Genomic DNA, 26062 nt, shown 5'->3' on the forward strand with positions numbered 1-26062 from the left:
TTCAGATGCTAGTAGGTTTTCAGGGAAGTTTAACCTCTCCAGCCTGGAAATACGGCAGATTATCACACAAATGAGCACATCAACAAAGGTCAGAGACTGCGCAGAAATATTACGCATCTCCGAGTGCAGTGGTCGCAAGGTGGACAACAGACAGCTCTGAGAAATCTTTTTAACATGTTAAAGTAATGATACACTGAACCAAACCGTCAATATAACCTGAGCTCTGTGTGGAAGTGTAGCACAGTTGGTTTGAATTTAACGCCCAGCATGTTAAAAAGTTGCCGTGGGCAGTTATAGTACTACTTTTAAGTTTGTTGACATGCTAGCTAAACTAAGCTAATGCTAACAGGTAAAGGGAGAGCAAGCGCGTGACCGTTTCGCTCGCGCCAGTTTAACCAGCAGTCGAAAACATCTGTTTGAGCATTTCGAGTAGAGGTTTTACTTACATGAACACAACAAAGACGACTTATAGGAATGCACGAGATACAGCTTGAAATACACATGGCAACCTGGAGCCAAAGCGGATGTTGTGTGTTACACCAAAACACGTCCGTGTTATTAGCAACGTCAGCTACTTCGTGTTCCGCTAAAGATGCGGTTTACCAGCAGAGGGTGCTAAGTGAATAAAAAAGAAAGAGAAAAGACGTCAACGAAATCAGGCAGTTTTATATAAGGAATTAGGCTATTTCAGATAATCACTATTTAAGTTAATTAATTTATTAAATATATTTAAGCAATACGAGTTGAGTTGTCGGACTGACAATGTTATTGAAATGAGGTCGATTTTCTGCGCTGTACAAGAGTATCATACGACCACAATTCATCTGCTTTTCACATTAGTGGGGGAGAGTGGAAAAGGCAAGAGAACGAAATTCATTTGGGATTTTTGCACAACCAACTATTTTCCTTAGTAACCAACCCTTGATAGCCAGAAAACTGACAAGTTTGTTAAGAAAAAAAAGATGCAGAGAAAAAAAATACTTTAAAATTATTTTATCCCTGCAAACTAATGTAGTTTGCTTTATTTTATGTTGGCAGTGGTTTTTAGATGCATTATTTATGGGTTGGAGTGATGACTATTGCAAATGCTATTTATCTCTAAAATCTAAATGATTTCAGTGCACGGACTCAATGCGCACAAAAGACTTTCACGGGATCCATTCTGTCAGGCATGAAGCGCTGCACTGGACTAAAATGTTGGAGCGGCACCAGGGAGGGCCCCCGGCTACAAACACTCTCACACACACAGCACATCAGCTCATGCGATGGTCCTCAGTTTATCTCAGTCTGGTTTATAGGGACCCCGGGTTCCGCGGAGAAATGCCTCTCAAAGAGCTGACTGGACTACAAACACTGGCTGCAGCTAAATGAGATTCGAGGTAATAAAATATATATATATTTGCTTTGTTTGTAAAACTTTTTTGCAAAGTAGTGAACCTCGTGGTGTCACAGTTTGAATGGCAACTTCAGGTTTTTTTGCACTGCAGTCTAGGTATGTTGCTGTGTCCTTTTCTCAATCACCTGGCAGAGGTTTAACTTTATATGAAGATATTGTTTAGATTCTGCAGCATTTGTAACTTATTAACAGAAAAATATTTGCACAGATTATTCAGGTTTTACACACATTTACATATTGTTGGCACTGTAATATAGTAAGTATTTGAGAAAGTGCATTATCAGTAGGAGGAACGGTGTCATCTAAGCAAATTAATACCATTAGAATTGTTGCCATTTCTGTGAAACGGCAGTTGCAGAACACAGCTCCCTTTTTTGGGATCTGCAACTGGGTGTGGTTAGCAGTGTCCATGATAGTAAAAGGAATCCTATTAAAAATGAAATAACTCATTGTGCTTTCATACACTGCTTTCCCCCCTAACATTCTCCTCTTTTCTCTGTTAGGATGTTGCTGAAGGGAAACCTGAGCAGAGGAGTCGGGGTCTGCCTTCTGCTGCTGGCTCTCCTACACAAGGCCACAGGCCAGAGGAGAAAGACAGGGCGCAGGAACAACTACAGGCTGCAAGATGAAGGAAGAAATGGTAATTTTTAGATGAGGTCTCCACATGCTGGTGGTGAAAGTCACTATGTTGCACTGAGGGAACAAATTGTTGAGTGAGGGATGGTGAAATCAGGCCAGTGAAATGGTTGAGTCATCAAATTTTAAGTCAAAAAAAAACTACACAAGAATTTCTTAAGTCAGCCACCCACAATGCCTTCCTTTAAGTGTCTTTTTTTAAATGTAAAAAAAATGGATGGATTATGGATGGATACATGTGGCAATTTGATTTCATTTAGTACAAAAACAAACACCACTAACTCTGATCCCATTGCAGCTGAAGTGAGGAACTGCAACTAAAGTAACTGTAAGTTCTAAGGTTGGAAGTTGACAATTTGGGGTCTTTCACTTGGTCCTTGAGCCTTTACTGGACAGTTTTAGTAATGTAGAACTACTCAAAACTGTTGCTTTAATTTTCCACAAGCTGCACTTACACTGACTTGCCACAACATTAAGTCTCTGTATTTATTATTTATTGTGTAGCTTCCCTTCATGCTGCCAAAACAGCTCAGGACACAAGACCTTTATAGGTCTCCTGTGGCATCTGCTATTAGGAATTTGGGAGTGGGTATTTCCCCCGAATCAGGTTTATTCCAGAATATTTCATGAATTCATGATTACACGTGAATCCACAGCTGTTTGAAGTGTTGCTTGAGACATTAGAGCACTTTTGACAGTGTAATGGATACATACCGACTGCTGGCAGAAGGGACTGAATTTGTGGACAGAAGTTAGAAAGGTGTCAGAGTGCCAATCCTGAAATTAGTCCTGTTTCTAATACTTCTAGCTTGATGTCAGTTTTTGTGATCTCCCTCTCAAGTAGGTCTGACATGTTCACTGGAAGTGGCATTCATCCTGGACAGCTCTGAGAGCGCAACCATATCACTGTTCGAGAAACAGAAGACCTTCGTGTTGAGCTTCAGCACCCGGCTCGCCATGCTGCAGGTACCCAGCTGGACGATGAAGGTGCGGATGGCTGCGCTGCAGTACAGCAGCACTGTGTCCATAGAGCACAGATTCTCAGCCTGGAAAGACCTGGACTATTTTCACGGTCAAGTCAGCACCATGAACTACATCGGTCACGGCACCTATACCACCTACGCCATCACCAATGCCTCACAGCTGCTGGTGCATGAGACCTCAAAGGACAGCGTGAGGGTGGCGGTGCTAATGACAGATGGAGTCGATCATCCCCGTAACCCTGATGTGATTGCAGCTGCTGTGGAGGCCAAAGGTCATGGCATAAAGTTCTTTGCTGTTGGGCTATCAGATATTGCCCAGCAGAATAATGCCAAGCTCCGGGCCATCGCCAGCACACCTGCTCAGCAGTTTGTCCAAAGTATGCTCGACTCTCAGCTAGAAGAGAAGCTGCTCAAAGAGATGGTGAGTGTTGGCTTCAAGTAAAATGAGCTCAGGCACAGAGGTGCCAGTACAGAGTCGAGAAACATCAGAGTGGTGAAATGCTTTTTTGGAAAACGTCGTGCTTGGAAATAAACTTCAGTTATTGAAGGACCTGACAAAGCTTACTGAATGACAAAAAAAATGCTTATTATAAAGACGCTGACTATAGATTCAGTCCAGGGAAACAAAAATATACTATATGAGTGCTACCACAGCTACTTGGTTACTTCTTGTTTTACTTTGAAAGTTTTGGAAAAGGGCTGGAACTGTGTAGAAGAGCAGGGCGATATGACCAAAAATATTTATCACGATATACATTTGAAAATTTGCGAAAACGATATAACTGAGGATATAATTGACACTAGACAAAACACTTTACAACTCCACAACTTTATTAGTGCAAAAAACCCCATCAATGTATTTTCACTTAAACAAGCAGCTGTTTATTATGTGCATTAAAGTTATATAAAAATGTAACAGTGCAAATGCAAATCACTCCGCGAGGCTCCTGCCTAATATAGCCGTAATGCTCCAACAATCCATCAAGCGGTGCAGGCTTGTAGCTTAGCAAAGTCGTACTAAAACATTTGACAGATTTTCGAGCGCCGTGTACGACATAAAATCGTTTCGAGGTCAGTAAACACAACCAGAATTCATACATAAGGCACACGGGATTATAAGGGGCACTGTCGATTTTCAGAAAAATCAAAGGATTGATTTTAAGTGTGCCGTATTTTCCAAACAACACGGTAATAACGACGGCCCGCTAGCATGCGCTACCAAAAATAGTGCTTTGTTGTGTATCTGACGGATGAAAGCTAAACCAGTTCCACACCACTGAAGTTGCATTTTCACAAACCAATTCTGGTTCATCCGTTTCATTCAACGATCCGCTTTCGCTCTTCTTATTCTGCGTCGCCGCCATGTGCGTATGTAAACAAAGGCACTGCGCATGCGCGTTTTACCCATATTCTATCGCGATATTTCATTTTCCTATCGTTGCCCAAAATTACACCGGTATTACCGTGAACGGTATGATATAGCCCAGCCCTACTGTGTAGTACCTGCCACATCTTCATACAGTTAACTTAAATGTCTCTGGAAAGTTTGAATCCAGAACAGACTTGCGATAAGGTGACAGCACTGAAAATGCCACGTCCAGACGAAGAGAATCAACCTTTCGGGATTTCCTGTCTGGGTGATTGAGCATGCATCAAGACGATACAGGAGAAAGTTTTCATAATATTATTATGTAATAAATAAATTTATATTAAAATATCAATTGTCCACATTAAACTTTATAGTAAAACCTCAACGTCCAAGACTAAACCAATCATTTCACCTAATTTACCTCAATTCTTTTACCACTCATAGAAAAAGTTTATGAATTTCCATTAAGGGCTATCTTTGTTCTTGGCTGTGCCATTGGCCTCAGCAAAGTAGAGTGTTAACAAGCGCTACAGTGTGGCTAACAATCTATTTTAATTGACTAGGTGGTTAAATTGCTTAGTAAATAGAGCAGAGGATGCACTAAACACAAGCTGAGCATTTCTACCCTAAAAGGTCATAAGTCAAAGTATCTTAGAACTATCAGGCAAACTGCTTGCATGGTAACTTTATGGCATTGGGTGGATGACAGGCAAATATTATAAAAGTATAACAAATAAAACTTTATAACCTCTTATCAGAGAGTTGCCCAGGTGTACGGTATTTCTAAATACCCCTGTGGTGACCCCTAAAGAAGTAGTTTAAACACAACAAGCCCTAAACAAGTCACTTCTTCTCTGGTTGGTGTTAAAAGAGGTAAAAGTTTAGCGTTTGACAGATTAAAGGTTTATGTACAAACAGAAGAAATTAACCTGTGCTTTGATGTATGTTTTAATGCTACATTACTCAATTTCTCTTTTTTGAAAGAGTTTAACAATCTTGAAAATCAGAGTTTGTCTTGAAAACCTTAACTGTAATTAAAAAAAAATAAAAGAAACCAGAATGTGATTGCTGTCACTGTAACACAAAGGTGTACTACTGATACCTATAATTCAGCAGCTCCTTCTAATAGAATATGACATAGGTATCTGACATCCTGCATACTCTCCTAAAATTACTGACATCAGATGCCGTGTCTGGAACTGGGCTACAGAGATCATCCTCTGTTTAGTCTTGTTCATGCTCATGCTGTCCTCACAGCGGGTTCACGTCTTAAGTAACAGAGTTGTGTCTGCATGAGGGTGTTTTCCTGGCTGCTTTGCATTTTCCACAGCACCCAGAAATGTCAAATATCTGCAGGAGGTCACGGCTAGTCTGAGAGACTGGCATGGCTTGTTCTGCTTTTCATTAATGTGCAGTTTTATTCAATCACATTTAGCACTTCCAAAACAGAGACAGCTACATGACAGAGGACAGTACCCAGTTTTACCAAATGTAGAACTTATAGAGCTTATAGAGGTTACTTACCTGCTATGCTGAGTTGGCTCCCGGGCACCCAAGTGCCCCAAAAGCTTAGGTTGAGTTCACATAATTAGATTAATTATTATTTTAAAATTGTACCATGAAATGTTAACATTAACAATGACAGATTTTCAGTTTTCATCTTGTGCCCAAAGCCCAAAGTTGTTTGTTCTCATTGTTTGCTGTAGAGGTGTCTTTTAGCATATTGCGTTTTTATATCTTTCTGTATGTGTTGTCACAGGGTAACCAAAAACCAGTTGGGGTTAGTTCACTGGAAATAATGATGTGAACACAGCTTTAGAGATGATTTTCAGGTTCTGTGCAGTACCAAGAGTCCTGCAGATAGTATTTCATGAAGAGTAAAACTACACACAAGTCTGAAAATCACTACTAAATTATTTGCATAGTTCATGGCAAACAGAAATATTTAGATCCTTTATCTAGATATGATGAAAGTATCCTGTTACAAGTTACAGACATGGGCAGCTGCTGACAACACAAACAAGCAATGTCGTTACATTTCTTCCAAGTACACTTGCAGAAATGGAAAAAGAAAATACATAGTTGGTGTGTAGTGTTGCTTCAGATAAGTCTGTGTGGCCACACAAAAAAGAAAGAAACAGCCATGAAAGGATTCGCCAGAAGGCTTGGATTCACCTATGATGTCACTTGGACCCAGTCAGATCATAGTGGAAACTTTAACAGGTCTTAAGGTAAAGGGGAAAAGTACTGACTTTAAAATACTTTAAAGTGGTGGACACATCTGCTGCCAAGCAACTAGTACCATTTCTCAGTGGGACTCAGACTGTAGATAAAAGATGGACGTAACTGACATATTTTTTTATCTTCTGTTTTTTTCCACAGGGTGCAGTTGCATATGAAGGGGTAAGACTTAAATGGAAGTCAACATCTCTTTAGTATGGCTGATGGTTGCACTGACTTTATAATATTTTTCTCGCTCTGATAGTGTCCACAGGCCCAAGTATGTCTGTGTGAAAGAGGAGAGAGAGGTCCTCCAGGAAGTCCTGTGAGTTTTCAGCAACTAAACACTGAGGAGTTTCATAAGTGGAAAACACTATTAGCTTTACAGCTTAATCATTGCTTCATCTTAAAACTGGTAATATTTCCAGGGTAGAAAAGGAGACCCAGGCTTCAGAGGGCCAGCTGGCCAAAAAGGAGCGAGGGTGAGTCGTGACACAAAGAAAGTCTTTCTAAAATATTTCAGTGTTTAATTTGTGGGTTTCTGTTTAAAGGGGGAGCCTGGGCTGAATGGCACACCTGGAAGTGATGGTCCACCGGTAAGAAAGCAGATTTGTCCCTTGTTTTTGCACAACTGCCAAACAGCATGCATGTTAAGAGATGAAACATCGGTTTTGAACCTGTTTGAATCGTTTGCAGGGCCGCACAGGTTACAAAGGCAACAAGGTGAGTGACTGTGTCCTTTCAGCTGCTCTGTTCTCACTATTGAAACATGTCCTCAGAAAATATCTGCAGGGTCTAACGTTGTGTCGTGTGGTCTTGTAGGGGGACAGAGGAGACTGTGGCACTCCTGGGGAAAAGGGTGACACTGTATGGTCATTTTTTTCTGAGATGTTTCAGTAAACACCCCAGACTTTATCCATGTAGTGACATAGGTTTTATGTTGCAGGGCCCAGAGGGTCCTCCGGGCCCACAAGGACCAAAAGGAGCACAGGTAAGAGTGGCCACAAGTCTCAATTCTGGTTTTGTTTTATACTGAATTGTGACAGTTATGGGCCCTGGTTTAAATCCCACATTTTTGTGAGGCTTTCCTGACTTTTTGTCTACATTATTCACACACTTGTGAATCCATGAAAAGAGAGGATAAAAAGATGTCCATGTAATTCATGGAAGGTGACCAAACCAACTGTTTATACAAGATGGAGTCACTGAGTTGTCATCCACTGTTTTGAGAATGGTATAATTCATCTTTAAAGACAACAGATTTTTAATGAATTTGGACTTTTTTCAATCACAAGCAATTTTCTATTTTTCAGTGTCAAAATTTAAGTTCCATTACTTTCAAAACTCATCGCTCAGACTCCTGAAAAGTCGACATCCGACAGTTGGTATTCTCTTCAATATGAAAAATGGAAGTGGAATTTGTCTTTTATTCGTCTTTGCACTAATGGAATGTGAATATTGGATTATGGGTAATCCTGATACCATTGGGGCTATCTAAAGCTGTGAATCCAGGCTTGCAGGATATTATTCTTTTGCAGGAACAGACTTTGTGTGATGGGATTAGTGCAGCGACCTGGCCGCACAGCAGCACTCTTCCTCCTCTGTGCTACTGGCACAGTGTCAGTATAACCTTGTTGTTTCATGAGCTAGGCATGAGAATCGAATGGCATGAAAGACATGAATGTCGATCTTAATCCTGTTGTATTTTTTATTCAGCGGCAGTGGGTTGGTCTTGACCTGCAGATCAGTAACACAGTGTGGGGGCTTCCTTTTTGATTTATACATGACTGCTTTTTGTTTGATTCATTTGAGAAGTGAAATATAAGGTTATAGATTATGTAGGTTATAAATGAGTAAATGTGTATTTCTTTTGCAGGGAGCGCCAGGACCACCAGGGGAGGTGGGTCCTGAAGGCCCATCGGGTTCTAAAGTAAGTTTCTCAAGATGCAGTGGATTTTCTGTCATTCAGCTTGGTTGGACTAGCCTTTAAAACTGCAACAAAACCTCTTCACAGAGTTGATGTGCCACCCAAATGCAAATTGCAGGAACAAAAATATCTGAGCAATAGAGGAGATTTAATAGTTGATTTAAAGAGTCACAAAGAAAACGAGGCACCAGGGAGAAAAAACAAGAACCTGAGCACAAGAAACACTAACAGACATTTCAATAAAGATCTACCTTGAACTACATATACACAGAGGGCAGATTTATTTGTGGTATGTTTTTAGTGCGATACAGCTGCTGAAGCAATACAACCAAAGCACAAACTGCATTGCATCCTCGCTGAAATTTACATGTTTTCAGCTGGCGATTGAGAAAATGACTGAATGTTTTTATGCTTGGTCCTAATGCTGCTAAGTGTCTTTTACACTGCTGGAACTGCACCTCCTAAAACACAGATTAGAACACTGATAAATAGAATAAGTTTCTCTTTGTTCTGGCAACAGCCCTCATTAGGCTACATAACTGTCAGCACCGAGCTCACTGAATAACCTTTAGTGTTTAAATGCATCAAGTTTAAAGTTTCAGAGCTCTTATGTGCACCCAGCTGTAAAATAAATGTATTAATTTGAGGTAATATGTAATGTATTTGATTGCTCTGTGTGCTGGTGATGATCACGAATTCATAAGAGTCATGATTTTCTGCAGCATTACCCTTGTGTCTTTGCAGCACCAGTGATGCCTTTCGCTGTTATATGTTTAATATTTTTAATAGACTGTTTCACCCTTCCTTGGATAATGTGTCTGTTTGCAGTAGCTGGTTCTCAGTTGATCCATTTTACACCACAGATAAAATTAAATGACATGTGAAACAACCCATTTATGTGAGCATGCTCGGCGCTTAAAGCAGAAAGCCTGGGTGAACAAAGAAAACTGATAACCACTGTTGTGATGTTTCTGAGGTTTTAGGTTTTGTCAAGCCAGCTAACTTCAAGAAAGTCTGGCTACAGTGAACTTGCTTCATAGCGTGACCCTCAGGCTTTAGACAATTTTGGGAAATAAGAGGTTCCAGGGGAGAACCGACAAAATAATAAGCCTAGGCTTCAAAGTAGCCCAAAGGCCCAACATCTCCACTTTGGTCTCATCAGTCCAAAGAATATTGTTCCAGAAATAGTTTTTTAGATGCAGTTTTGCAAACCTAAACTCTGCTCCCATCTTCTTTTTAGAGAATCTTCTTGTCAAGCCTTGTTTGACTTTTTCAAATTATATGGAGTGCATATAGTCCTGTGAAAACCTATATTACACAACTATGTAGTAAAGTTTTGGATATTTCCACAAAAGTTTCTAGAATTTTGTGAATTTATCCTTAAAATATAAAAACCCTGTTTTTGAGATACTGTGATATTAATCTCTAAATAAAATAGTTCCTTATCAACTTAAATATTTATATTTTTATTCTAAAATAATGCTCGTAATGCTGCTTTGTATTGAGCAAAAGCAGTCTACAAGGTCCCCCAAAGCTCAAGAACTCACTTGTTGCTCATTCTCATTCTTTTTCCATACAAACTCTTAAATGATGTCCATATTCAGGTTTTACTGACAGGCATACGAGTCTTCTTCAGTTTAGGGAACTAAAAGTTATGTATCCCAAACATTTAGATTATCATGTCAATAAAATCATGACTATTTGGTCAGACAAAAAAGAAAATGTTGCTATCTCTGACACACCATCATTCATATGCAGGACTGTGCGGACACTTTCCCTGACAACATCTGCACGGTCACATATCAGCTTTGGCTCAAGAAAGCGAGGGACATAATACTGAACTTTACAGTGTGTGCCAAAGCCTAATAAGATGGTGTTGCTTCCATCGCCACAGAGCTGCCCCATTTCTTTTTAACAAAGATGTCTTTATACCGATAAAATCACATGTGATTTATAGCATTTTTTTTTTATAGCCGACACTCTGAATGTCTGACTACAGTTTTTTAGTAAGCTATGTGATTGGATAAGTTTATCTGGTCGTTTTTTGCAAAAAGGTTTTGAATAGATTTGCATAAAGATGGATATTCTACCTTCACAAATACACACTATGAAACTGAAATAAGAAATATTGGGAGACATCATCTTGATGTTCTCAAGAAAATATCCCAGATGTCTTCCTGGATCCAGAGACTGAGTTCATGCTCTGCTGTTATTTATTTTTTTGGCTGTGCTGTTTGAAGAGTATTCCTAAGTGGTGTATTTTTTCAACAGTGAGGTTGATTTACTGAGTCAGTGTCAGGGTGACAAGAGAACTTTCATGTATTTTCTCACGTTCAGGGCCTTCAGCATTTATGTCAAGCAGTTTGAGTTTACGTGTAATAAAAACAATAAACATTTCCATAAGCATTATATACAGCATTTGTTGCTTGGACTAAAGTTTCCCAGTTAGACTGCTTTGTCAGTATCCTGGATTGGATGGTTGTCTCATATACATTTCTTCATCTTTATTTAGTTTTGAATTCTACCACAGCAGGACTTTAGTTGTTCATGAATAAACTGTTTGAACTGTACAGCTGTGTATACAGCAAAGTTTCCCTGAAAGAATATCCCTGAGATTGTTCTTTTATTGCCTTTTCCCTCTCTTATGCATTTTTGCAATGATGGATTCTCATACTGAACATAGCCATGAGTATGATACATGTAGAACATGTATGTAAATTCTCAGTTTCCAACATTTTTTTCTACTCTTGGCTTCGTGTGATGTTAGTGGGGGTCCAGTTGTAAAAATATGGAACATAACAGGTCCCCATAAAGAATAAAACAATAGATTAGAATGATTTTATTGGATTAGAAGGACAGCTACATGCATCCTAGCACCATCTGTCATCTCGTCATTTTACATTCTGTTAACCTGTTTTCTGTGTTGTTGCTGTATCATCACGTAACATGCAAACCTTTGAACTTGATTACTCTCAGGGAGACAGAGGACCCAGCGGTGAACCTGGACAACCAGGAGACATTGGTATTGGATTCCCAGGAGCCAAGGTGACACATTTATATTACAATTACTATAAAAATCATAATTCAAAGTGAAAATGTCAGTGAGGATGGAGAGAGATATTTCACTGCTGAAAGTCAAACAGCGGGGAGGTTTTGTTTCTGTGAGAAAGGAATTCAAATACCTATTAAATCATCTCAGTTGAACTGCTACTAACTGCAAGACACTGAATTAAAAAAAGATATTTTATTACTGAATTATGGGAAATTTTGTTTTTACTTACTAATTACAGGGTGACAAGGGTAATCAGGGAAGACCAGGTCCAGCAGGTCCTCCGGGCATAGGTGAACCAGGACTCCCAGTAAGTATGAAGATTAGGATCTTTGGCATTAAGATCTCATATCTTATGAGTAACAGTATCATAGTGAGCTTTTATTTATAAACATACAGACAAGTGAGATAAAAGTTGACGTAACTTAGTAAGCTGCTGAGCCGCTTTGTGCCACCAAAACAGCTTCAATGTGCCATTTATTCTACAAATGTCTAGAAAATCACCCTTTTCTGTTTTAGGTCTGCAGCTACTAAAACCTTCACAAGTACAGACTTTTATTTAAAGTTCTGTTTGTTCCAGGGACCTCAAGGATCACCTGGAACACAAGGAAATCCTGGACCTCCTGGAGAGGGGTTTCCAGGACCAAAGGTGGGAAAAGTCTTTGATTACATACAGTACTGCATAAAAGTCTCAACTCACCTTTTTCATATTTTGTTTCCAAGGAGCCAGACTTTTTAAAATAATTTTTAAAGTGGAATTGAGCAGACTTTGATCCATCATTTAATACCTATCTGGAAAGTTTCTTATTGACAGCAGCGTCTTTTTCTCAGCATGAGAATGATCCCATGTATGCTTCCAGTGCAATAAAAACATATCTGAATAGAAAAGCACACAATGGAACGCCCGGAATCATGGATTGGCCTCCTCAGAGCCCAGACCTCAAAAGCAGTGTGGGATCATCTCTACAGAGCATGGAACAAAATGCAGCCAGCATCCAAAGAAGAGTTTAGGAAAAAAAACAGACTAATTTGTATTTTAAAAAAATGTACACATCAGTGTAAGTGGTAGGATTGAAAGATTGCTGTTCTTAATTGTATAATTTACATACAGCTATGTATAAATCAGATTTCTCATATTTTCTTTAGGGTGATCGAGGATATGAAGGTCCAAAGGGAAGTCGTGGGCCTCCTGGTATTGGGATCAAAGGTGACAAGGTGATTTAACTAAAATTTACTGCTGAATTCCTCATCAATGTCTCCATGTACAGATCTGAATCTTTAATCATTGCATTTCTTCTATTCCTTTTTCTCAGGGCAATTTTGGTCCACCAGGAAATCAAGGTCCAGTTGGTGCTCCTGGTCTAGGACTTCAAGGAGAAAAGGTAAACATGTCAAACATGTGGCCCAGGGGCCAGAATGAGTCCATCAAAGGGTCTCATTTTGTCAGCTTGATGGCTTTGTTAAGTAAAAAATTGAAAAGTAATTAATTATTCCTATTTTTCAGCAAACTGCTCGGCTAATCCTTTTGTGATGATTTCCAGTAGTGGAAATGTTTACAAGTATTTAAAGATTTACAAGTTTTTTGAATCGTAAAAAGGAAAAAAGAAAATCTCTTGATGTGAAGGGCTTTCCACTGTAAGCAGTAAACTATGATGTACATGTAATAACAGACTCAATGAATGTGATATAAACTGAAATAATCGTAAGCACCTGGTGAACTGTAACATCATTTCATAGAAAGATTATCAGTAATTGGTTTTGAGGAGTTTTTCTCTCCAACATCAGTCGGTCAGGTAAGCAGAGAGTTTGAAATAGACACCGAGACATGAAATCACACATATTTATGTCAAAATGTCTCATCTGTTGTGTTTTATTCTAGTTTAGGCTTTCAGCTTTAGTCGTGCTCTGACTTGGATGAACATTTTCACCCTCTTTCACGTCGTAACCTTTAAAGAGACTTTTTGTTTAAGCATATTTTATCACACAATGATTTTACTCGTCTGACCTTGTTAATACACAGTAAAGCTAAACCGTTTGATGCCTGCTGAATTAAAATGAGTTTAACACCCTCTATTAGAGGGAAGAGCCCAAAATGCCTTTTTTATTTTCCTTTGTGGTACATTACATCTCACATTACTACTGGTTTTAGTTCTAATATCATTTCTTGGAGTTAAGTCTTCACCTGTGAGTATGAAGGTGTGAAATTTAAGCCTGGGAAATCCAAAAAACATTAGATTAACAATAACAAAGAATTCATGTCCTTCAACACAGTCCTGACTAATGTTTCATTTAGAAATAAAAACTGAAACTGAAGGCAGACATGTTATACTGTCACTTTGACTTTTCTCATCAAAAATAGATTTAGAAACATCCAGCTTCTTCCACTGATCCAGTTCAGTGTTGCACGGGGACTACAGCATATCCCAGCTGGCATAGGGGCCACTAAACAGACAACCATTCACATTCACGTCACACCTACGGATAATTTTACAATCTCCAATTAACGTAACCCCATCCATGTGTTTTGGGTCAACTCCACATAGAAAGGCCCTGCCTGGATGGTGGATTCAAACTGAGGACCATCTTGCTAACCACCATGCTACAAAATCAACCCCCCCCCCAAGTTATTAGTCTCATACCTTCAACTTAACTGTCTTTTTTTCCTTCAGGGAGATCAGGGTCCAGCTGGGCCTCCAGGACCCAAAGGAGCTCCAGGTGTTGGAATAGCAGGACCAAAGGTAAGACACACAATAACAGACAAGATAATGATTGTGAATCAGTCTTCCTCTGAATCAGAGGGTTTACGGAGCGGCTGCTGGAGGTTAAGACATAATTCAGTCAATTCAGTTTAAAATAGTAACAGGGAAAAATCTGACTCTAATGCAGCGATTGAGTCTGTAGTATGCTATGCTATATACTATTATAATAAGGTCCATATTTTACATATAGTCTATCATTTGTTGTGCCACGTACCATTAACACTCACTGGCAAACCCAAGGTATACATGACAGAAAATAATGAGAAACAAATATCCTTTACGTTTCTGAGTAATGTTTTCTAAAGATGCAGTGCTCTGGTGTTTCAAGAAATTGATACGAAAGAAACTCATATAAATGATACTAAATATTTACATCTTTTTTTGAATACCCAAATGACTATGTGACTATTACCTTCAGGGGGATCAGGGCCTCTCAGGTGAGCCAGGACTACCAGGTGAGCGAGGTGTTGGAGAACCAGGGCCCAAAGTAAGTCCTCTTTGCACTGCTGCACTACTCCTGCTGTTACTTCCTGTATTCAGAGTAATATTAAGAAAAACTGACCACAAATCCACATATAATACTTTATATGAATGTTTGGCCACATTTGTGTTTTCAGTCCCATTGACACAAGTGTACAAGCACTTAGCTATGCAGCCTGTTTTTACAAACATCTGAAAGAATGGGGTCTTTCTAAAGAGCTCAGCGAAAATTTGAGTGTGGTGATGTAATAGGGTGCCACCATAGCAGCAATTTCTTCTAGATATTCCTCAATTAACTTTAAGTGGTATTACTGCAAAGTTAGAGCAATATTTTATGAACTGCAAGATGCATTTTATTTCATTTGGACACCAATCCTGCTTCCAGCCTTCATGCTAACCCAAGCTAACTGCCTCCTAGCCATAGCTTCTTAATTAAAGACGACATAACGCAGATATTCATCTTCTTAATGTAGCTGATTGTATTTGCATAGTTTCAACCCCTCTGGGACTCTTCTATGTCATTTTCCTGTTTCAGGGTGACCCTGGAGCTGAGGGGTTATCAGGTATACCTGGTCAGCCAGGAGAAGATGGAATCCCAGGACCAAAGGTAATGAAGCCTGATGTCAGTCAGTTTTCTGTTTGTTAAATGTACTTTAAATACATTTTACCAGTCTGTCTGTCCACTGTGTCATTTACTGATCAGGGGGACCTTGGGTTACCGGGGCCCCGGGGAGCTGATGGGGCTCCTGGTAAAGGTGTCCCAGGAGAGAAGGTAACAGTATGTCTGTGTTTCAGATCAGATCTCCAGATTTTGTTCTAGAGGTTATAAGCACTTAGCCACAATCTGGAAGATTGTTTACAGGTTGTTTTGTGTTATTCTGACAGGGAGACAAAGGGGACCGGGGGTCCAGAGGCCAGCAAGGTGCAGTCGGTCCTGTGGGGCCAATGGGCCCAAAGGTATGTGTGTGTTTACCAGAAGCATTTTAGAAAGAAATGTCATAATAATTTTACACAGCAGTCAAAGTAATATTCCCAGAAATCTGGTTATGTTCATCTGGACACTGGGAGAAGCATTTCACTCACACTGATGATGTTATTTTGAGTTGTTTTTGGATTACTGAGTGTACATCAAGTCAAAGTAATATTGTTGCTACATAAAATGTACATGCTTTAAATGTTGGTCCAAACTCAGAAAAAACAGGCTTTAACAAGCACCTTATTTCCAACATGGACCTACCTGCAAACCAGAAGGTTAATTAGTGAACTAGTAAATTCTTAAATGAAAAAAACAAAACAAAACAGAAATCTGCTGCTAGAGTTACACAAACAGCACATCCGTCCCTCCTTCCAGCCATCTATTTTGTTCAACTTCAGAGTGGTAGGGGTGCCTGGAACATGTACGAGGTATAGGTTTAATCTGGACGTGTTACCGGCCCATCCAGGGTGCAAGCAGTGAGGAAAGAGAGAAAATATAAAAATTTATTAAAAAATTTACAAAATTTGAAATTGTTCTGTTAAAGTGTAAGACTGATACCACGGTATCCGTCAGGTTCTAAAAAAAGGCCATGATTAGATATTATCATGCATTCAGGGAATTATTTTTAAATGGCTTTGTGTACCGTTATCTTTCTAATAAGTGCTTTCTCCTCCAGGGGCAACCAGGAATTATGGGGCTACCAGGTCCAGCTGGACTTACTGGCAGGGGTATAGCGGGGGCCAAGGTAAATCAAGGCTGCATAACTAAAGTTGGTGTGACTTTCAGTAATAGTAACAGCTTTACTTCTGGGTTTTGTCAGGGAGAACCAGGTCCACAAGGTCCACCCGGAGCTGTGGGAGACCCAGGAATTGGTTCACCTGGATCCAAGGTCAGTTCACTTCCGGTTTACTCTTCAGTTATCTTCCCCAGTAAAGTATGTGAGTACAATTAAGTTTTGGTTTGTAGGGTGACAGAGGGCCACAGGGCCCCCTTGGGCCACCTGGACTAAAAGGAGAAGGTTTCACTGGCCCCCCAGTGAGTATCAAACCAGATTACAGCCTCTTTTATCAGCACAAGACTCCAAGTAATCACACTCAGGTTTCAATGTCAATTGAAAAAAATATTCTTAGGGACTTCCCGGGCCTCCTGGCCTGATGGGAGAGACTGGACCAGATGGGACTGGTTTACCTGGAACAAAGGTAAGTAAAAATACTGGCTTTTTTAAAAATTATTATTATGGAGTAGTTCTCTTCACCTCTTAGGAACATTTAAATAGATAATTTTATCAGATTTTGAAAAGGAATAAACAGTTCCCCTGTTTACTCTTCAAAGCACCTTGAGGCAACTGCTGTTGTGATTTGGTGCTATATAAATAAAGTTGAATTGAAGTCTTACCTTTTATCTGACCTATAATCCAAAAGCTTCTGCTTTCTTGTTTGATAAAAAATACAAATAAAGACTTTTTCTGACTTGTTGCTGTGATGATTTTGGTTTTAAACAGTTTTATTTGTGCAATTAATAATTGTTTTAATTATTGCATTTTTTCCTTTTATTTTTGAAAATCTGTATGTTGTTTGCAAGAATGCAAGACTGCATGTCTGTCTGTATGCATGTACACTTATATGAAGCATTTTGTAACTGTGCGTTCTAAAAACTGATGCACAAATAAAGCTATTATCATTATTGCAAGTATCAATAAATATTTAATAACTTACGTTCAGGGAGAAAGAGGCTTGCCTGGGCCTCCCGGACCTGCTGGGCCACCAGGAATCGGGTTACCTGGTCCAAAGGTAATCAGAAATGTAGAAAACAATGGATTTTGTTGTATTTTTATTGTCTAAAGTAGATATAAAGTTTTCTTTTCCTGCAGGGTTCAGCTGGCCAAATAGGACCACCTGGTCCACAGGGGTTACCTGGAGAAGGGTTACAAGGACAAAAGGTACCGCTGTCACCTGTCACTCACATTTATTCACTTGCAGCTGAATTATTGAAGGTTTCTATAAGTACATTTTAAGTAATAATGAAGATAATAAAGATTCTGATTTAGGGAATTCATGTTTGCTACACTCTGGTAACACAGTGATAAAAGAATTGCTGTGTTTCCAATGAGTCTAGCAAACTAAATATTGAGTTTTCTAACAGGTTTGGTTGGATTTTAGCTAAGACATATGAACCTACATTCCCTCATTTTATGCTGTGGTCATTAGCAGCAAGAGAAGTTGTTTTGAATGAAGATCTGATAGGGTCAGTAAGTTTTTCAGTGGATCTATGCTGTTTTTTAGAAACAGGTATGGAAACAATTGTTGCCATAAATTTAGAAGTCATTATCTCACTAACATTAACCATAAAGGTCTGAAAGGTCACACAGGGATGAGTGACAACATGAACTCTGCTGAATGTTTACAGGGCGAGTCTGGATTTCAGGGGATGCCCGGCCCCAGAGGTCCTCCAGGACAAGGTCTGCAGGGTGATAAGGTACTGTGATGTTCGCAATGTGGGAAGTGAGGAATTATTATGTAAACTAAAGTCAACTCTCACATAAAGGTGAAAGATAATCTATGCACTGTCATCACCTCAAACATACAGAAGCAACAATAAATGCAAAAGATCATGTTGGGCAGAAAAATGCAATTGTGGCCGATATATGAACGATGGGACATCGTTTGCTATAAAGGCTTTACTTTATCATTTATACACTGAAAAAATTAGTGTTCTTTTCCTCCTGCAGGGGGACCGAGGGTTCAGAGGTGAGAAAGGCAATAAGGGAGACAGAGGGGAACCTGGAGAGCCGGGCGTCATCGGACCTCTGGTATTTGCCAGACATAATACTAACTTTTATTTCCTTCTCTGAAGAAAGTCTTGATGAATTAAGAAGTCATTCTGTAACTGTAGGTTAACAGAACAATTTAAGTCAGAAAATGCTATAGTGTTTTCCTAAATAATGACTTGTTTTAAATGACAGGGCAAAACAGGACAGAAGGGGGAACCTGGACTTACAGTAAGTATGAGTACACTTAAAATAGCTCTAAACCAATTAAATCTCAGATTATTTTTTTTATTAGACGCTGGTACTACCCACATGAGCTAATGGTTTGCTGATAATCGTCTAGACAGCCAACTGTATAATCTTATATAGGGACAGTATTTAAGGTTTTTTAACCTGCGTGCTGTTGCTGCAGATCTGCAAACCACTTTGTAACCCACCTCCTGCCAGCTCATTTTATGCTGTATTTAACATAATGTCATGTCTGTTGTCATTGATGCATCGTCTGTGTCTTCAGAAATTATTGAGTTTTTCTCCGCATGCGGAGATTTAAATAACAGGTGGGTGTGGCTTCTGTGACTGAGTTGACCATTAAGGATATCTGCTCTTTCTCACATCATACATATCCAGGGTTTAGAGAAAAAAGGCATGAAACTCAGAGTTAAAAACCTGAGCTTGACACTCACAGATATTATTTGTTTGTGTTGCCATATTTAACATCAGCATCCACAACAGTAACAGTGCATGTTAGATGTTATGGAAATGTATAATAGGGTCCCCAACTAATCCAATAACATATGTTAATAGATTAAAAAGACAAATAAAAAAATGTGTTGAACCACCTCTAAAATATTGTACTCTTTCACAGAGGGATGAAATCATCAAAATAGTAAAATCCATCTGCAGTAAGTCACAAAATTAAGTTTGTGAATCTTAGTTTTCCTTAAATCAGTCACTGAGGATTAGTTTCCTCTTTAGTCATTAAACTTTATTTGCTCCTCTGGTTGTGTTTTTGCTCCATGTCATCAGGTTGTGCAGTGACGTGCCGCCAGACACCCTTGGAGCTCGTCTTTGTGATCGACAGCTCAGAGAGCGTCGGCCCTGAAAACTTCAACGTGATCAAAGACTTTGTGAACGCCCTGATCGACCACACCTCGGTCAGCCGGGACATCACTCGTGTTGGCGTGGTCCTCTACAGCCACATAAACATGGTGGTGGTCAGCCTCAGACAGGAAGCCAGCCTTGATGAGATCAAGTCTGCTGTGCATTCCATGACCTACCTGGGCGAGGGTACATTCACAGGCAGTGCCATCCAACAGGCCAACCAGGTGTTCAAGGCAGCCCGGCGAGGTGTGAGGAAGGTGTCGATCATCATCACCGACGGACAGGCCGATAAGAGGGACTCGGTCAGTCTGGAGAGCGCCGTGACAGAAGCCCAGAGAAGCAACATTGAGATGTTTGTGATCGGAGTGGTGAACAAAAGCGATCCACTGTACAAAGAGTTCAAGAAGGAGCTCAACTTCATGGCCACTGACCCCGACAGTGATCACTTGTACCTGATCGATGAATTCACAACACTTGCAGGTGACTATTTTATAATCTGGCCTTGACACAGGCTTTATGATCTGATAGTTTTGTCTGATTGAATGCAAAACAAAAATGCTAAGTGAAAAGCCTAGCATAATACAATAAAGTGGCTTTAGAAAGAACCATTTTACTTTAACCAACTGAAAACCTGCAGCTGTGATCCTACTTGATTCTAACACAAGGAGAGCACAACTAACGCAGCAAACCAATAAACAAGGAAAACCAATTCCCGTAAGAAAAACTGTAATCAATTCAAAACCAAGCAAACTTAAAAAATATAAATAGTTTTCTTTCGTATTGGAGTTTGGATAAGTCATGCGTCTTATCCAGAGATTCATGAGTTTAATTTTCCACACAATACTAACATGTTTTTGGCATCTGAAACGCTGCTTGTTAAGCAAGACTGAACATTTATCATTATAAAGAAGTGAAGCGGGCACAGATGTCTCATTTTCCTGTTTTCTAGAATATCCTCAATCTGCACCTGAACCTGAAAGTAAATATGATGAATCTGAAACTGGGGAACGTCTTGTATTTGTGTGCTTTGGTTCAGAAATACTCCCTCAGAAAAACTGCTGTGTTGTTAAATGCAGAGTAGAACTGTCCATTTGTCTTCTGGTGTTTGCAGCTCTGGAGAAAAAACTTTTGAGTCATATCTGTGAAAACGGAGAGAGACGCTTGTTCAGCTCCATCCCGAGCTCGGGGCTTCCTCCAGGAATCCCAGAAGTCTCCAGCAACGCTCGAGAACCGCCATACAGGACAGACACGGACACTCCCACTTTCACAGGAGACTTCAGGAGAGTCCAGAAAATGGTGAAAACGTGCTGGTTTTTGGTTTTTTAAACTTTGTTCTGTGCGCTCAGACTCTGTTGCAATATCGAAAGGACACTAAAATCATCTTCACAGTTTGGTGACTTTTTCTCTAGCGCCAACAGCAGGTCAGATTTTTCTTTATTCAGGTGAAATATCAAAACATTTACCAATTCAAAAACTCAGCAAATGTTGCCATTTGTCTAAATATGCCAACATGCTCAAGCTGAAAGCACCACAGTGCTTAACACATTCCTCTTGGGGTCATCAATGAGTTAAAAATAACTGCTTAAAGACCCCAAGAATATTTTCTTCTGTTAATATTTATATCAAAATTAAAAAAGCAAAACAAAATGTGGACCACATTCTTAAATAACTCAAATGGCTGGTGATTGTTTCCCTCAAAGTTAAAGACTCTTAGTAAAATGTATGTGAATCTCTGAGCTCTCGTGTTAATCTGTTGTCTTCAGCTGCTCTGAAGCTCTGCACCACTTCCCACAGATTTCACTCAGTGACTATGACTAGCTCAGGTGTCGCCTGGTGACCGCTGTACCTCTCTACAGTAAGATAAACTAAACATTAAATATTTTTCTGTGCCTGTTTCAGCCCGGCCCTCCTGGTTCACACCCTGACGGTGGGTCCACCTCTAGAAAGAGGCCGACGATGAACAGTAGGACCACCTTAGAAACTCAGAGGCTTCCGTTCTTCGACAGGGAGCCCTTCAGGCCGGTAACAGAGTTCCTCCCACAGTTTGATGTGAACAACCCCACACACGATGTGGTGATGACCGGAGCCATCGGGCCAGCTGGTCCTACTCTGAAGACTCCGCCTGAGGAGAAGATACCACCGGTACCAACTCCGCCCCTGCTGCCCTCTGACAACTTCCTATCAGGTAACTGCTGACAGTCTGCAGCAGAGACTGTAAGATGGAGAAATAAAGGTGGCACCTAAAATGATAGATAAAGCCTCTTCTGTGCATCTAAGTAGTAGCTAATGTATTTTTACAAATTCTAATCATTTTTATCTTAAAGTCAGCCTACATGTAAGGTTTGTTCCTGTTTTGATGAGAAGACAGATGTCTTTTGAGTTCAGTCTGTGACTTTATCTGATGCACTATTTCTGAGTTGGGAGATCTGACTTCTTGGAATCTCATCATCACTTCAAGGTTTCCTGGAACCAGTAAATCTCCTGGATCTGTTGGCAAGAAATCAAATAAGCGTTACTCATGTTAATCCAACAAACAAGCTTTCGGACGTACAGTGAATACACAGTGGCTTGCAAAAGTATTCGGCCCCCTTGAACTTTTCCACATTTTGTCACATTACAGCCACAAACATGAATCAATTTTATTGGAATTCCACGTGAAAGACCAACACAAAGTGGTGTACATGTGAGAAGTGGAACGAAAATCATTCATGATACAAGATTTTTTTTTTTTACAAATAAATAACTGAAAAGTGGGGTGTGCGTAATTCTTCAGCCCCCTTTGGTCTGAGTGCAGTCAGTTGCCCATAGACATTGCCTGATGAGTGCTAATGACTTAATAGAGTGCACCTGTGTGTAATCTAATGTCAGTACAAATACAGCTGCTCTGTGACGGCCTCAGAGGTTGTCTAAGAGAATATTGGGAGCAACAACACCATGAAGTCCAAAGAACACACCAGACAGGTCAGGGATAAAGTTATTGAGAAATTTAAAGCAGGCTTAGGCTACAAAAAGATTTCCCAAGCCTTGAACATCCCACGGAGCACTGTTCAAGCGATCATTCAGAAATGGAAGGAGTATGGCACAACTGTAAACCTACCAAGACAAGGCCGTCCACCTAAACTCACAGGCTGAACAAGGAGAGCGCTGATCAGAAATGCAGCCAAGAGGCCCATGGTGACTCTGGACGAGCTGCAGAGATCTACAGCTCAGGTGGGGGAATCTGTCCATAGGACAACTATTAGTCGTGCACTACACAAAGTTGGCCTTTATGGAAGAGTGGCAAGAAGAAAGCCATTGTTAACAGAAAACCATAAGAAGTCCCGTTTGCAGTTTGCCACAAGCCATGTGGGGGACACAGCAAACATGTGGAAGAAGGTGCTCTGGTCAGATGAGACCAAAATGGAACTTTTTGGCCAAAATGCAAAACACTATGTGTGGCGGAAAACTAACACTGCACATCACTCTGAACACACCATCCCCACTGTCAAATATGGTGGTGGCAGCATCGTGCTCTGGGGGTGCTTCTCTTCTGCAGGGACAGGGAGGCTGGTCAGAGTTGATGGGAAGATGGATGGAGCCAAATACAAGGCAATCTTGGAAGAAAACCTCTTGGAGTCTGCAAAAGACTTGGGACTGGGGCGGAGGTTCACCTTCCAGCAGGACAACGACCCTAAACATAAAGCCAGGGCAACAATGGGATGGTTTAAAACAAAACCTATCCATGTGTTAGAATGGCCCAGTCAAAGTCCAGATCTAAATCCAATCAAGAATCTGTGGCAAGATCTGAAAACTGCTGTTCACAAATGCTGTCCATCTAATCTGACTGAGCTGGAGCTGTTTTGCAAAGAAGAATGTGCAAGAATTTCAGTCTGTAGATGTGCAAAGCTGATAGAGACATACCCTAAAAGACTGGCAGCTGTAATTGCAGCAAAAGGTGGTTCTACAAAGTATTGACTCAGGGGGCTGAATAATTACGCACACCCCACTTTGCAGTTATTTATTTGTAAAAAATGTTTGGAATCATGTATGATTTTCGTTCCACTTCTCACGTGTACATCACTTTGTGTTGGTCTTTCACGTGGAATTCCAATAAAATTGATTCATGTTTGTGGCTGTAATGTGACAAAATGTGGAAACGTTCAAGGGGGCCGAATACTTTTGCAAGCCACTGTAAAGGCTGGACATGGCCACAGTGATTTCACCCATTGGTTAATGAGATTGTAAATCTTTGAGCTGAGTATTTTTGCTCTTGACCTCTTGGTAATCGTTATCAGCGATCAAAAGCTTACTGGGACTGAAGAATTGGGTAATTAAAAGTACGGCCCACGCTAAAGCATGCTCCGATTTGTCATTTCTAACCATTACATGGATTTAATTTAAAATACTAATTATTTACAACAATTAGCATCATTTTAATCCAATTGGAATTTACTGGGTAAACTATTAGAGCGAGGCCTTAAGTCATCAGGAACTTGCAGATCAAGGGAAGCAAAAATGAGTTGTTTTTTTTCCTATCTAGAAGAGCCGCCCCCTGCTGGAGATTACAAAGAATGCAGGTTTAGGAAAGTTGAGCATTCACTTTTCAAACCTAGAATATCCGTCAGTGGCTATGAGCAAGAACTGTCACACAATTTAAACATGCATTAGAAAGCATCATATCTTATTTTTGAAAGACATTTCTGTACAAACGCTGTAAACACCTGCATTCTTCTTACTGCTCTGATGCTTCAGAGCAGTAAAATTAAGCTTTTAAATTGCTTGAAAAAGGTTGCTGTTTCAAACAGCTGTCACTTAAATGTTGTGATAATATAGGGATAGGTATCACTCAGTCAACTGGATGATTTAGGCAGCCAAAACTTGACTGGAATCAACCACTGAGGGATTCTCTCATAATCATGATCTCATGAGTCTTGTAAGAATTGAACTGCCTTGTAGGGCCAAAAATATTGGTCAGTGTTGTCCAGCAGCTTTTATTTGGATTGGTGTAAACCTTGCTACAAACATTGATGGTCATCAGAGGATCAATCAAAGCAATCCTCTAATGTAATTCCTCTGTCTACACGATGAAAGTCACATTGTTGATCTCTTAGAAACTGTTAGGTCCCACATTTTGATTCTAGTGCCATTTTCAGTTTCTCTCCCAGATGTCCTTAGTTCTGCAGAGTGCTTAATATATTACAATACAGGAAACTTAAGTTTGTTAAACCATGTTTCAGTGCTTTATTTTGCCCCTCTGTCCTTGTCCCATTAAACAAAAAAGAAAACATATTTACCAGTAACTGAACACAGCAAAAGAATAAGAGTCCCCACAGGGCTACTAGCACAGGTGTAGTCTCTGATAACTTTTTTTTGTGGTCTCTAGCCGAGCGCTGCACCCAGACCCTGGATCCAGGGCCGTGTCGGGAATATGTGGTGAAGTGGTACTACGATCCCACGGCGAATTCCTGTGCTCAGTTCTGGTTTGGAGGCTGCTTAGGGAATGACAACAAGTTTGATACTGAGAAGAACTGCAAAGAAGCCTGTGTCAAGGCCTGACATGCACATGCCTGCAGTCACACACACATATGAAATGCTTAGAAAAGATTTTGATTCAAATTCATATGAGGAGATTTACCAGAAAGTTCACTTCAGTAAGTGAGTACTCTTGTAGTTGCTTTGACACGGATAGATAAGCAGCTAATTTTAGAAAGCATCATTAAATCAAACTGAGTTTTAGGTTTTAAATGTAGTGCACTACTTATTTGTGGTATTTGTCTTAAAACAAAGAAAAAGAGGAAACAATTTATGTCACTTCAGAGCTCTTCTGTTAAAATACCACTAACTTCTTTAAGAACAAGAAAATGTAACTTTTTTTATAATGCAATGTTTTTTAATGATACTTTTTATGTGTATGTTTATTTTTAATACCTTATAATGTCATTAAAAGATCAAAATAAAAGTGTACCTTTTAATCATGTGCATCCAAGGTAAGTGCTCTTATTGAATGGCTCTTAGTTTAAGGTTTGTGCTGAATAGACACGATTTTTCCCCCCTCTCCAAATACACACAAAAACAAAGAAATAATGCTTCACTGGTGTATTTTTAGATTAAATATTTAGTTTTAGATGTTAAACAAAGAGACTTAACTGCTGGGGAACTGGAACCTTTCTTAAAATCATCCCATTTTCATGGGATCAAACATAACTGACGACACAGGTGTGGGTATACTTCATAAATTAAACTCATCTCTGGGCGATTCTTTGTTTGAAATTTCCACTTGTAAGCTGAAGCCATGAATGCACAAGTAGTAAAGTAATCATAATGCAAGAATGCAAGTGATAAATTAAAAAAGCGAGGAGTGGCCAAAGCAGCATGTGTTTCAGACTTCCTTCATGAAGTTTTAAAAATAATAAATGTCAA

At 39.8% G+C, this 26062-nt stretch overlaps 1 protein-coding gene across 3 annotated transcripts; it reads left to right on the forward strand.

Annotated features, from left to right (window-relative positions):
- The first annotated feature begins 7 nt into the window (after positions 1–7).
- col28a1b (collagen, type XXVIII, alpha 1b) lies at positions 8–26062 on the forward strand. 3 transcript variants are annotated; one of them, XM_084944221.1, is made up of 36 exons: positions 8–88; positions 1299–1379; positions 1900–2036; positions 2874–3436; positions 6767–6787; positions 6870–6929; positions 7033–7086; positions 7156–7200; positions 7301–7327; positions 7427–7471; positions 7551–7595; positions 8481–8534; positions 11508–11576; positions 11822–11890; positions 12161–12229; positions 12727–12795; positions 12894–12962; positions 14250–14318; positions 14758–14826; positions 15355–15426; positions 15523–15591; positions 15705–15776; positions 16472–16540; positions 16616–16684; positions 16762–16830; positions 16926–16994; positions 17517–17585; positions 17666–17734; positions 18202–18270; positions 18524–18604; positions 18758–18793; positions 19428–19464; positions 19589–20143; positions 20775–20959; positions 21563–21848; positions 25026–26062. In XM_084944221.1, exons 3-36 carry the CDS (start codon positions 1901–1903, stop codon positions 25196–25198), a joined length of 3582 nt encoding a protein of 1193 aa, XP_084800347.1. In that variant the 5' UTR covers positions 8–88; positions 1299–1379; position 1900; the 3' UTR covers positions 25199–26062. The 3 variants fall into 3 exon arrangements, with proteins under 3 accessions (XP_084800347.1, XP_084800346.1, XP_084800348.1); XM_084944220.1 differs by lacking the exon at positions 8–88 and having other exon boundaries at positions 774–1379; XM_084944222.1 differs by lacking the exon at positions 8–88 and having other exon boundaries at positions 774–1379; positions 2877–3436.

Source organism: Perissodus microlepis, chromosome 11 (assembly GCF_051167445.1).
Source record: "Perissodus microlepis isolate ML-2025 ecotype Zambia chromosome 11, ASM5116744v1, whole genome shotgun sequence".
Taxonomy (NCBI): Eukaryota; Metazoa; Chordata; class Actinopteri; order Cichliformes; family Cichlidae; genus Perissodus; species Perissodus microlepis.

Excerpts from the sequence above, each read along its gene's own strand:
- col28a1b (XM_084944221.1), top strand. The coding sequence starts at position 1,901 with ATGTTGCTGAAGGGAAACCTGAGCAGAGGAGTCGGGGTCTGCCTTCTG. Across the intron at positions 14,319-14,757 it reads TTGGAATAGCAGGACCAAAG|GGGGATCAGGGCCTCTCAGG; the intron begins GTAAGACACACA and ends TATTACCTTCAG. Across the intron at positions 21,849-25,025 it reads CTCTGACAACTTCCTATCAG|CCGAGCGCTGCACCCAGACC; the intron begins GTAACTGCTGAC and ends TGTGGTCTCTAG.